The sequence below is a fragment of the Pithys albifrons genome, chromosome 6, assembly GCF_047495875.1.
Source record: "Pithys albifrons albifrons isolate INPA30051 chromosome 6, PitAlb_v1, whole genome shotgun sequence".
NCBI lineage: Eukaryota > Metazoa > Chordata > Aves > Passeriformes > Thamnophilidae > Pithys > Pithys albifrons.
Window position 1 is genome coordinate 34,168,873 of NC_092463.1, and position 14,072 is coordinate 34,182,944.

Sequence of the window (14,072 nt, forward strand, 5' to 3'; positions counted from 1 at the left end):
TTCACTTAAACTTGACAATTTTGCTTGACTATATTTAAATTAATTTATTTTAAAATTTTATTTTGAGCATCATGCAATTCAAATTTTTTTTGCAGTAATATGGATATTTCATTGTTTAGTGCTGCACTGAAATTGGCTGTTGCTAGGTCAAGAAATAGAAAGGTGTAACTAGTTGAAATTCCATTTAAAAGCAAAATACTTGTAATAGAAACTAAGCTTTTTAAAATGTCAACCTTATTAGTGTGTGCCAAGGGTTAGAGTGTAATTTATGGTGTGCTTGAAGACAAGAACTTCCATACCTCTCATATATCCGCTTGACATCTGGTTGAAAGTAGCTTAAAAAGCTGGTTAATATGAAATGGACAAGGAGTTTAAAAAATTTTAATGCTGGTCAGATAAAGTATAACTCAGACATCTAACACATACTTGTATGGCTAAATGGTCAAATTGTAAGGGTGTGAAATTGTATGAAAATAGGCAAATAAATGCCACTTCTATGGCAAAACAACAAGGACAACAGGAATTTGTTTCGCTTGTATGTCTTAGGTAATAGAACTTCTTCTCTTTGCTTTTATTTACGCTAGCTACTCCTCAAACTGGAGAATATTTCCAAGGCATTTGGAGAATGTTGAAGATTTTCATTCAAACAAATAAAAGATCTTGTTCATAGCTAATAATACAGGTAGTAGAGCTTTTGATTTTTCTGAGTGCAGTGTTCCTAGAAATTTCTTGTATCTTACAAATCCCAGTTGAATTTTGATAGCACAGGTTAGAAATACCAGTTGAAATTGGTGCACAGATTTGGCAAAAAAATTCAAGTTTATGACTTAATATGGGCTTTAGATTATATGAGATGTATGGACCTCTTCATATTTGGGTATTTTAATTAATGCAGCTTCTCTAAACAAAAGCAATATGATCTTGAATAAACTCTGAACAGCCCCTAAAATACCAGAGAAATGTGCTGTCTTTCCAGTGTTACTCATACGACATACCTGTATGCTGTCCCATGCTCTGAAGAACACAGAATTCAGCTCTTTTTTTTTTCTTATACAAATGTAAACATTTCATAAAAATTACTCTGAAGAAAATAAATCCCTCTTTGACTCTTTTTATTCTCCCCTGTCAAGCCTATACTGCCAGTTTGTATAGCCATTTGCTTTCCCATTATCTCACTGACCAGCAGTTTGCTATTCTGTCTCCTTTTTTTGCTGGATGTACCAGAGTTCTTCCTGTTTTCTCACTCAATGAGGTGTCCAGCTTGTGATTTTAGTTGGTGAGATTTTCTTTGAATCCTCTTCTAGCAATAAATGTTTTGATTTTGCTTCTCCAGGACAAGGTCAGTTTCCATCGAGAGGTGACTTATCCTAGAAAACTGCCCTTTGCCTTTTCATTCCCTATTGTTTCAAATATTGGATAATATCTTTCTTTTATACTGTTTCTGTAAAAGGAACTAATTCAGCCCTCATGTTTCTACGGTGTATTCATCAGTCCATTTCCACTGTCCTGTTTGAACAGTAGTTAGGATAAATCATAATCTGACATAAAATTCCATGTGTGTGTTCATGGTCTACTGGGAAACAGTTATCAAAATTAAATAAATCTGTATGTAAAGTGTAGATCACTAGAAAAAAACTCTGAAAAGAGAACTGAGTAATAATATGGATGAAGACGTAATGACATATTCAAAATTTGAAAATTAATTTTGTTCAGTGTCCAGTAACACTTAAAAAGCATAACACTTAATAAATGGTAAAAATCTACTCCTCAAATGATTTTGGCTTCAAGTGACTTTATGCTTATTTCTTCCCACTGACTCCACATCAGCGATTCCCTGTGTGGAATACTACATTAGTTATATTTAAATTTCATGAGGTAAATCCCTCCATCAGTGCTGCTTGTTTTAGAAATTGTGATAATGAGTATGGTCTGCTGCTATCAAATTCTTTGTGCTCACTTTTCTTTGCTTTTCAGAGGTGGTCTCAGTATAACACGAACAATGATTCTATTGTTTTGAACTGACTTTAATCCTAATCAGATGGCCATAAAGCATTCTTTCAAGACTTCATGTGTTCTGCTCAGTGTAAAAGTGCTGTTTGAATAAGAATGCATTCCTGAAATAGGAAGACTGCATGTTGTAATAGGATTAAATAATCCTTACATACTTTATTGAACATTTTCTGAAGTCTGCAATTCCAGATACCTTTTTTTTTCTGGAACTGGATGATCTTTACAGTTCCTTCCAACCCAAGCCATTCCTGTGAATGTTTTTTAACAACTTCATAAATAAATTCCATATTAATTCAATTAAAGTAATTCTCTCTGTTCTTCAGATTAGACTTAAAACATTTTTAATGAAACCAACCAGTGTATTTCATTACATTTTTTTATTTGCTTGTAGTTTAACCTTGTGGATATTGCTTAGAATAACAGGCCAAAATCAGTTTTTAAAGTATTATCACACCAGTTTGAGCCATTGTTATTCATGGTTTAGTTTTCTCTTATGTGTTTATTTAGAGACATTGAATAATGTATGTTGCACTCTTAGAGGTTAAAAGATGTTTTAGGCAAAAGACACCGTGCAAACCCTACAGTTATAAATCAGATCACCAGGGATTTGAAATCTGTTTAAAGCAGGCACATATTTCAGAGACCATTCAAATGGCATGTGCCATTGTATATTGTACAGAACACAGATCACGTAATTAGTAATAAATCACTTGCAGGAAAAAAAAACCCAGCAGCAGCATGCTTTGCCACGTCATAGAGAACAGGTTGAGTTGCTAAAGCTGCTGCAGTTTGCAGGCAAGGCAGTCTGAGGTGTGCCCATCCTCAGCGCAGTGAGGTCAGTGGGTGCAGCCCCCTCACGCACAGCCGGTGGCAGGAGAGGGATGCGGCTGTCACGCTGTCACTGCTGCCGTGCTTGGCATACCCTGCTTCCTTCATTACAGCTTGGCAAACCCATTCCCTTTGCTGTGCCTCAGTCCTCTGTGTATGTTTGGGTTTCTGCTGGTGGTTCCACATTCTGCATGCTTTCCTTCAAGTGGAGCAATGTGCTTTCCCATAAATGCTGAAGGTTATGGGTCAGCCTCCTACAGGCTCTGTGCTCCTGAGCAACAGGCTCTGTTGGTGATAAATCATGTTTTGATGTACTTGTTCTGAATTGTTCTTTATGTTGTAATATTGACTTGAAGTACTCCCACAAGAGTTAGCTTTTCATATTGGGCTGGAAACTCTTCATCTTTGTGTAACAACTTGTTTTATTATAACCAATGGCTTTTAATTGTACCTCCCATAATGAAGAGCTGACTTAATACTCTGTGCTAATCTTGTTATGACTTAAAAAAGGTAAGTAATTTCTTTAACAATTCCTAACAGTCATGGTAAAGTGTTAAAGGGTTTCTCAGTTCTATTTTTTCATTATTTTTCACATGAATTTTTCACTTGTAGCATGAAATTTTTTTCGTGTCTTTTTCTATTTTACTTGTAAAAAAATTTTTTGTAGACCGATTTTTATTTGCAGCAAAATATATCATGTAAATTTAAATGAGTCCAATTTAATATAGTCATTGATTTCATTTTTCAGATCAATCATGACTGATAGATAGAAGTTGTCAGCAGAACTCTTTGTTTTATCATTCCCTTAATTTAATTTTTAGTACTTTATTTCACATTCTATTTATTACTTCAGCCTGTGGGAGAAAGCTTACTCTGCATTCCGCATGACGAATTTTTGTCTTTAAGAACATAAAATCCAGTTTGCTTAAAAAACAGAGTAATGTGAACTGAATGCTTTGGGTTTGATTACGTTCTGTCTGAACTACGCACGAGAATGGTACTGGCTGGTAGCCCAGTGTATCCTCTGCCAAGGTAGATTGTGAGCAAACAGGCTATAGAATGGACAAACAATAAATCTATACTTTCCCTGTGAAAGACAGCCATAGGTTATTATTTCTGTAACTACCTGTGAATAAGAATTAAAGTAAATACTACTACTACTAACTCTCACTAGTTAGTCATGGTACTATGTGCAATGTAATATGAATTCTTCATATAACAGTAGCTGTAAAAAGAATACAGATGTTCTGTAAATGTCACAAATAACAAAGTAGTAAAGCATACAAATAATGAATATGATAAAATGCACTTAAAGAACATAACCCGATTTATACAAAGCTCCATTGCTGCTAAAACTGTATGTGTTAGGAAACTGGTGGGGTTTATTCAAAATCATTTTACTGGAGTTTAGATTAAAAATAACGTTTAGGATAAGAATGTGCAATTCATGTTAAACAGAAGTATTATGTAACGACTAATTTTCATGCCAGTTATGTTAAAACATGGTTTATATTCTGCAGCTGTGAGCATAGGTTGGGAAACGATCAAGTCTAGCTGATCAAGCCTTTTATTTTATTATCACGGATTCCTCTTCCACAGCTGCTTTTAAAATTTGTGAGAAGCAAATTATTTCTCATACTGCATATGTTGCCCATCAGGTGAGTGATAATGTGGAAACTGTAGGCTGGGTGTAAGAAATCAGAAAAATAAATATAAAGTCCTCTGTGTGCACAGAATTAAAAAAATGACCTGTAAGAGGCTGTGTGTGAAGCCAGCTGTCTTTTGTTAACATTGTCATTTGGACATTGTAAGAGCAAAACTTTGTCGACACGTTTTTATATTAGAAGATTTGATCTGCAAATCTCAGCTGCTCTGTTCATTATAAATCTCTTGTTTTTGTCCATACACTAGCTCCACTATAGGTTGGAAGGGCTTAAAGATGAACTGAGGAGGAATAGAGGCTACAACTCGAGAGTAACTATTACTGCTCAAAGGAGCTGTTTTCCATTCGCAAACATTGCTTTGCGCTATGGGTTTGGGCTCCTTCTGTTCCTCCACTTTGTTGAAGACTCTCTCTTGACTTCCATTTTACTTCTTTAGCACTGTCTTTGTCTGCTAACATTTTTCCTCCTTCTCTAGTAGCTTTTATCTGTGTCCTTTGGATCACATATTTTACTTAGTTTGTTTTAGTAAATCGTTTCAAATGTTTGTGTTTTGTATTTTTGGTTTTTTGCCTTTTTCTTTAGGACTATGTTATCTCACTGAGTTTCATTCCACAGTTTGCTGAATTGCTTGGTTATTTTGCAGCAGGCCCCTTCCTCATTTTCTCTCTTCATATGTTTTTCAGTGAGAAATAAGAGAGCCTCTTCCATTTTAAACAATAGTCTTACACACATAGACCCATGTCTCCTTTTGCACACACCATCTTCTGCCTTGCCACATCCATCCTGCTTCTGTATCTCTCTCTGCCTCTCTCTCTTAAACTGTGCTTCTCTTTTTTTGTGCTTTCTCTCCTACCATTAAACCATCTTTTTGGTCCAGAATTGTCCTTTGGTAAATTATTGGTAAATATTTACTTCTTCCAGAGAGAGTTCTTATTATGCCTTTTAAATCTGGTGAAACAACTCTGGGCCAAATTTGGGCATCATTAATATTTTGTTTGCAGTTTTCTTGTGTAGTATTTTTGGTGGGAAGAGGGGAGGGCTTGGTTTTTTTCTGCTTGTTTTTGTTAAAAACGAGTTTTTTTCAGGGAAGGACACCATAACCCACTCTAAGTTGCAACATTACTTTCCATGAGTTATTCCATTACAATAAGTAGACTGTGTTGCTCTGTAGAATCCAATTTTTTTATGTGAATATACATTTGGGGCAAGCTGCTGTGGAACAGAAGAAAGAGGTTCAGACACTGGGGCACAGTTGGTTTCAGCCTTAAATGGTTGTTCCTTCCTAAAGACAGCTTTTGTGGGGCTGAGCAAGTCTTGCTCTTCATCAGTTGTTAGATCATACATACTCACTTTCTAGGCCATTTTTCTGTAGCTGCAAACTCCGAATGAGGTCTGAAAGATAATCTGGATTCACTCCTCTGCTTTTCAGCAGAGGCAAATGTTCTGTTGGGAGGAAATTACACCCTTAGCATCACCTGTGATATTCCACTTCTTTCACCACATGTACATGATTTTACTTTATTAGTCCTCTCACTGAAATTTAAAATACCTTTATCAATAAAGAAGAAAAGGATTCCATTCTTACTGTCTCAGAGATTTGTTTTGTTGTGAAGTTTGCTTTAGCTGGGGTTTTGTCCACGCAAAATGCCTTTTATCCAAGTACTGCCAGTTCAGTCAGCTGGCCTGCCAGTAGGTCATGCAAAAACTTGCAGCTTTAGGGTTATTATACATTGTGCTGTCTTTCCAAATCTGAGAGGAATTAACAAGAGCTGATGCCTCAGTGCAGATAAAATTTTAACTGTGTTGTCTTTACAGTGTTGATACTCTTCAAAAAAACAATTATGTTTTAAATCTGCATGGTTAATGGATGGAACTCTAAATATCCAGTGTTACTAGACTATTAGATCAATGTGAGTTGTCACATTTCCCTGGAATCAGACTATCTGGAATAGCATAGTGGCAGCTAAGCATCAAGAAAGAGAATTTGTTGAGAAACCATTTGCAATTCTCACACAGTTATTTTTTAAAGTAAAATTGCACTGTAAAATTCATACTGAATGAAGCATCTTTTTTAACCAAACAGAAACAGCTGAGTAAATTTATCTGGCTTCAGCTGGAAGCTGTTTACCATTGTGAGTGGCTTATGCAGTTGTGAAGAACTCTTATTAAACCTCTTCAGAATCAACGCAATTGAAATTCAATATTGGACATTTTAAACTCTTTCTATAATACCTGAGTATATCAACAACAGAATTTTAAATCAGGTCATGATAATATATGTTATTTATGTTAGTATTCTGTCTGATCATAAAACAGGACCTAGATTCAGAACTACTGTAATTACAACTGTAGAAGAAAATGCATTTTTTTTTGTTGAAAACTGAAGTTTAACACGTAACTTTAAACACTCTGTTCTTTGATTTTTCTCTATTTCTGTCCTTAGGCCATCTTGTTTCTTATGGGAGGGGTGTGGAATCAAATTCCTTGTATCAGATTCTGACCATCAACTACTACTCTTCTGCATAAATATACTTATCTCATGCAAAATATGTAAGAATGTTGCTGAAAATATGTATAACCTCTGTCTTAGATCCCAGGAGCTTGCCCATTTTATCTCTGTATTTTGCATTCTTGTTAACTTCTGTAGCTCATAGACTCTGTGCTCTCTCTGCAGGTCCAGTCTAGGTGCAGCAGCAAGGAGAACATCCTCAGAGCAAGTAAGTACTGAAACTTCAGAGCTCCGTTGAGAAACTAAGACTGCGCAGGAGAGCATATGATAGTCAGATCAGAATTATATGGTTGAGACATAAGTGGGTTTGCAGATGAAAGTTAGTAAATTAAGACAATGAAATTTGGACCAAAAATAAAGATGTAAATAGCTCTTATTGTTCATGTATTAATGGAGAGTCATATTTTAGTTTATTTTTCCATGTTGTTTTTCTAATGACGTGGAGGTTTGTGTTGTTTGTGGTGATATATTGTTGTAAATGATCATGTATGTCCAGGTTTAATGGACAAGATTCACCACTCAAAGACAATGAAAATGGACATTCTCAAGTTGAATACATTGTTTTTATTTTCATGAGTATGAATTTGAATGTTGGATTGCATAAAACCAAACCAAAAAATGCAAAGGTTAAGAAGTCAGATTTGATCCAAATTATTTGTTTTTTAACTTGCACAGTTCTTTTCCTTTGTTTTATGCAAATTTTTCTAGTGTAAAATTTGATCCACCATATATGTGTGTGTGTATATATATATTTATATATATAGGTACATATATATGTAATGACAGGAATAGGAATTTGTTTTGGTGATAAAAAGAAGGCTGTCAGGAATTTTCTACTTTATGCAACCAATTGACTTAGCTGCTTCAGAGCTAGGGGATTATTTTGTCATACAAAATGCAGCTTAATGTAAGTACTTATTTTTAGAGCCATCTGGCATTTCACGTTACTGAAAGATAACTTAGGAAATTCTGAGGAGTTGCTTAATGTCACTTATTTGTAATTAAAAAGTGCCATTTAGTAATTTTGAAATTTTAAAAATGCCTATTTGTTTGTTTCTGGGTCTGTTAAAATGTGTGATACCTCTAATGAAAGATTAGGAAGAAAGAGGCAGAGAGAAGAGTTAGTAGTTACACCTGCATCTTTCTTTCTTTCTTCATTAAGGTTATTCATGCTTGTGTTACATGTAAAGGTGCTTCATTTTCTTGTCTTCTCTTGAAGAAATAATGGGTGTTACTTTTGATATTGGAATAAAGATGTCAGAAATTAGGAAATTTTATCTATTTTCAAAAATATCTATGTTGAAGAATGCATTTCTCAGATTTTAGCAGAACCTTTGGCTTAAGCGAATGACATGTATTAGGGACAGATTTGTGAATCTGAAGGTAACACTCTGGACACCACACAAAACATCCAAAAGCTCTGAATTCATTTGCTTTTTAAGGGTTAAAGAGATGAAATATTAGTCTGAAGTAGCTTACAGTAAGTTTTAGGGAGCAGTGGAACATTAAAGCACCTAATGGCTGTAGCATCAAGGTTGTTCACTGCCGCTCAATTCCCTCAGCTTTCACTGCTGTGACATATTTTCTCTTAGCATCTTCCTTCATTTTTCCCGTCTTATAAGAAAACATCAGGAAAACGTTTGCAATCTGCTGGACCTGCAGGATTTACAGTGCTGATAAGCACAGTGTTCCTTTTTCTATGCAGAGGATACGGGAAGTTTGACTGTATCTCACAAGTGCTTCCCTTTCCCTTTCCCTTTAATTGAGGTTGTTAACAAACTACAGACATCATAATTGGAAGCATAAGCTTGCTAGGGACATCCTTGTTGTTAAAACCAGGAGTGCAGTTTTTCCATTAGTAACATTTTTATCTTAAAATAGTTAAATTTGGATCATTTCTTCCTAGAGTGCATATGAGTTTAAGAGTATGCAAGGTCTTAATATAGTGAGAATATATCTCATTGGCTGTTTCTCTCTTCCTCAGAAGGCCAGCTGCTGTCTTAAGGAAAGGAATTTAGTCAAAAATTATTTGTGCTTGACAAATTCACAGTGCCTTCTTTTATCATTATGTTATCTTCTAAATACTTGCAAGGTGATTGTTCAAATAGTTTGTTACAGAATCTTTCTTAGGAGAAGATTAGGTGGGCAGTTTTAGTTGTCTCCACTTCTTCCTCTGAAAGATAGTTACTATGTTGGTAGCAAAAAATGATTAATGAACAATCTCCCACATAAAAAGGCAAGCATGTGCTAGTGCTGAAAGAAGTATTGTATATACAGATTGACTGTGAAACCTTCTCTTCTGAAGGAAGAACTTAGATTTTGTGATTGTTTTACTCTTTTTTCGTTATTTTTATTAGAAGACTACCCTTAAAGCAATAATCTATTTTTTGTAGAATTTGAAGGATGTGCAACAGCACATGGGTTATTTAGGTAGCTACTGCAAAGCAAAACCATGTCATTAACAATTAGTTCCTATTATTTGTTAATGCTTTCTTATTATAATTTATGTTGCTTAGGAATATCATTACAGATCACATATACAACATCATCCACTTTGGATCTCATAAATACCTTCTTGTTCTAGGTAAATCCTTTGAAGATATTCTGCAACTGTAATTGTCTTAATCTTTTGTTTTATATCTGTTGCTCTTGTTTATGTAGTCCTGCAGTAGTTCTTTCTTCAGTTGCTTATCTTCCCTTCCACAATCCTTCAAAGCTTATTGTCACCTTGTTTACTCTCTCAGTAAGTATCATGAAATCAAACATGCTGGTGGCTTCATTTTCAAACAACTTCTGTCATATTTTCTCCCTTCCTGTCCCTCATAGGTGGGCCAAGTAAGCTTCCATTAAGCTGTCCTGCTGCCTTCACTCAAATTATACATTTAAACAGTTCATTGCTACGGTGACTACTAAACCTCAACAATGGGCAGGATGCCCACTAGCTGGAAACACTGTCTGCTGTCCTGACTGCCCATTGTGCTCTCTTTTTCCTCCGTCCAAACCTTTTGACTCCCCATCTCACTCCTGGATTGCAGACTGACCCAATGGCCATTTTTATATTTTGTCTGTGCATGGCACAGAGCATGTTGAAATGTATTTGTAGAGAACAAAATGGAGTGAATGGTCCTGAGTTTGTAGTTCATAGAAATGAATTAGCCTCAGATTATCTTCCTCAATGTAAAATACTCAATCATCTTGAAGGGTTTCTCTTTTGGGTTAATCGATCCTTTCATGCTCATCAAGAGCATATTTTTCACAATAAATGAGGATATACACTTATGGGAACTTTTTCAACTGTAAATTGCAGTTTGTTTTAATCTCTCTTTTTATTTTAATTGAATGCCGTGCCTTCCCAGTGTCTGACATGAATGCTCAATAGTGATAACTAATTTAATTGACTCCGAAGTGCTGGGTTAGTTTCAGTGAAGTGGTTTAAATTAACATCACTCTATGAATCTGCACATTGTAGCATACATAAACTTGCTTCCTTCTCGTTGCAGGTCACAGTGCTGTTGACATTACCAAGGTAGCAAGAAGACACCGCATGTCTCCATTCCCATTGACATCTATGGACAAGGCCTTCATCACAGTTCTGGAGATGACCCCAGTACTTGGGACAGAAATCATCAATTACAGAGGTATTTCAAGTTGGATTCTTTGTGAGGATTATGGTGGTTATTTCCATTTTCGACAACTTTCTTGCTCTTTTATTGATGTTGTAGGATGTCTGAAACAGTACTTTGTCCAGGAGAAACTGCTTTAGAAAATGCCAGTAATAGGGGAAAATCTCCTTTCAGAGCTGGGAGAATGTCAGGTGAACTCAGTGCAGGTCCCTGAAGGAGTCTGTAATGGAATTCTAATAAAATGTATGTGTAAATGTGTAAATGATTTTTGTCCTGGTTTGTGTTATATGCAGCAAACATATTATACTCAACCATAATTTGCCTCAGTGGTTAACACTGGGCTTTCTAGATGCCAAGTCGTTCCAAGCTGTACTGTGGTCAGTTTACTCTGTTCTCTTACTATGGGAGATTCTCACTAAGCCCCTTTCAAATCTGAGATTAATGGTCAAAGCAAAGTGATTATTAATTACAAGTCACTTTTTTCCATGTCTGTATCTTTAACAGTTCATTTTAGTCTTTTTTTCCAGTTTCTACTTAGCCTACTAGACATTCCAGAATTTTCCTTGTCTTCTCAGAAATGCAACAATTCCTTTTCTATTCTACCACTACATTTGATCATTTTCTGATTCTTGCTTCCTTTTAATGTTTGATTTATCAAAACTTTGTAATTAAAGGGTAACTGGTTTTGATTTATACAGTGAGGTTGTCCTCAAAGACACCAAGCAGCAGGCAAAATACCAGACTGTGACTATACTCGTAAAGAACTAGGGATAGGTGAAGCCATTTCCTGGTTGTAAAAGGAATTAGCAGGGCACCTCTCATGTTTATTCAGCTAAACTATCCTTCCTCCTGAAACTGTGTGTCCATAATGCCTAGGCATTATCTGGGGGAATGTTCTTGGTGCAAAACAGTGGCAGGAAGCATGCTGGCATGTAAACCTGAAGTAGGTAGGGGGAGAGGAAACCTCCTCCAGGGATTCTTCCAGATTGTCCAAAGGTGATGTGGTGAGTGAAGAGGTAGTGGAACTACAAGCCTCAAAATGTTAAAGGTTTAGCACAGTAGTGGACTACAGATAGCAAAGAGGGCTGAATGGTTACTGAATAGAATGTTCTGTCTTCTGGCTAGTAAGTTCAAAGTTTTCATACTCTTCACCAAATTTTGTGCTGCCACAAACTTTATAGATGTCTTCATATTGACGTACTGGTTTAGCAGGCTGTATGTAGTATCACACCTATTAGCTTCAGACACAGAGTCTTGATGTAATGTTCACATAATTTTACCAATAATGAAGATATTAACAAAGACATATTCCTTCTTACTTTTACGAAGTAGTGTGAAATTGTATCTCACAATTTATTTTTCAAGAAGTAGCCGCTTATTTTAGCACTGTAAGATTTCCAATATATAGTATGAATTTTCAGGATTTAGCCTATAGGAGACCTCCTAAAGGACACATCTGTGTCTGTGATACTGCAAATTCAGTTCTCTGAATTTGATCTATGGATACAAATCTCAAGATGAAAACATATTTTCAGAACTTCTTCAGGAATCACCATAATGTCATACAGACAAGTGTATAGCATTGTTTTGTGTATGCAAATATGTGCATGTGTACACACGTGTTTGGTAAAAGATGTTTATTTTGAAGAATGCAAAGATTGAGTTTTTCATTTAGTTATAAATTCATTTACTTTTAAGTTCATACACCTCTAATGTTGCAAAATATTAAAAATGTAGTCCTGGAGGTCTGAAACTGTGCTCAGAAAAACACTGTTGTGCTATGTTTGTTTTCTTCATGGTTTTGTGTCTTGAATTGACACTGAGGTCCAGAAACTGTCTTTCAGGAGCACAATTTCTCTGTAAGAAACTGAAATGTGTAAAGTTCTGCAAGTGCAAATTGCCTAATGAATTTAACCTGATTTAATTACATTACTTAGCACATGGCATAGCATACATCCTCATAAATAAAGCTGACAAATGTTATTCTGTACAAATAGCCAGTACAGTCCTGATTTTATTCTTGATTAAGTCACAGTATGCTGTAGTCTCTCAAATCCATCTATTCTCTCCTAACATAAGGGGGAAGATAAGTAGTTATTTTTTGAAACATGACTTCACACTGGTAAATTTGTTGATCAGTGACTGTATAGATAATTTGACCTCTTTCATATTTAAAAAAAATGGACAGTCCTAAAACATTTTACAGAAGTGCCGTAAACCAAAGGCATCTGAAACATATTTTCCACCTGCCATCATTGATACCTGGTTTGAAGTCTGCAGTTAGCCTGTTATTCCAGCTGAATTCAGTTACCTGAACATAGCTCCATACACATACAAGGTTAAGCTTTTAGACAGCATGATTATGATTATTCTTCTGAAACTAAGAAGAGGCAGAAGTTTAATTGATAATAAAAGTACAGTGCAGAAGTAATCTACACTTTATGGCTTAAGCCTATGCCTAAGAGCTCTGAGAGCAGAGCGTTTTTTCTGGTCTAGTCCAAGAGCCTAGCTGATTGTTTTGATAGCTTGGACTTTTCATATTACAGTGAAGTGCTACCAGGGCAATATTTACAAAATCCATCACCTTTAGTACAAAATCTGTCTTATTGCTGTGCCCCAGTATCAATACCCTGAGAAATCAAAGTTCTTCATGGAACTGTACCAGTTCCGTCACCTAAGCTTTAGCAAATACCAACATTTGAAAGGTGAATTTAATGTAATTCTCCGTTTTGTGTTAGAAAGCTATGGGCATCACAAGGGCCAGTTTGATGACATTAAATAATTCAGAACATCTTTTTGAATTACAATTAATCAAAATAAGGTCAAACTGTATTTTTAGAATAATTGCTTAAATAAAAGAGAGTACAGAGGTACTTCAAATTGTTCTTTAGTTACTGACTTGCTTTATTTTAAATGCCTAAGGCTGTCAGCAAGTAATTCTTACATTTTTCTCCCCATAATGAAATTCATTCCCGTTACTGGCTAGCCATTTATTCCTTTAAAATATTGCATGGCAGAATGCCAAGAACATACTGTTCAACATTGCTCTAATTGGTGTGATTTTGCATGCAGACAAGAAGCAAAAGGAAGACACAACATGCGCTAAAATTGGAAGCATCACTTTTGTATGAGATTTTGTGCATCTCTGAACGAAGGGTGTTTTTACTAGGCCTTTGATAGCTGACTTTTCTGTGCTATAATTTAAATGTCTGTTTCTGAATCTTTTATTCAGTGTAAATGTGCAAGCTTCTGTGAGCTTTTAATAACTTGTATATTGTGTATCACAGGCAGTGAGACACAGTAATGCACAGGTGAATTAATGGCCATCACAAAGGTGCTTTTCTAGTTGCTTTAACAGGTTTTATCAGTATTTTCATGGCAATACTTTTTTCAGAAATGCAGCATGAATATTAACTTCAGCCTGAAAGTTAATACATA

The 14,072-nt window shown here is 35.5% G+C and overlaps 1 protein-coding gene across 20 annotated transcripts in view; it reads left to right on the forward strand.

Annotated features, from left to right (window-relative positions):
* The window catches only part of GPHN (gephyrin), a 290,109-nt gene that overhangs the window by 228,370 nt on the left and 47,667 nt on the right, over window positions 1-14,072 (forward strand). For 12 of the 20 annotated variants that reach the window (XM_071558090.1, XM_071558092.1, XM_071558094.1 and 9 more), the window contains 2 exons: window positions 7,177-7,219; window positions 10,512-10,649. In XM_071558090.1, coding sequence (XP_071414191.1) covers window positions 7,177-7,219; window positions 10,512-10,649 — 181 coding nt within the window. Of the gene's footprint in view, window positions 1-4,749; window positions 4,813-7,176; window positions 7,220-10,511; window positions 10,650-14,072 lie in introns of all 20 variants that reach the window. The other 8 variants (XM_071558087.1, XM_071558093.1, XM_071558089.1 and 5 more) reach the window with 1 other exon arrangement.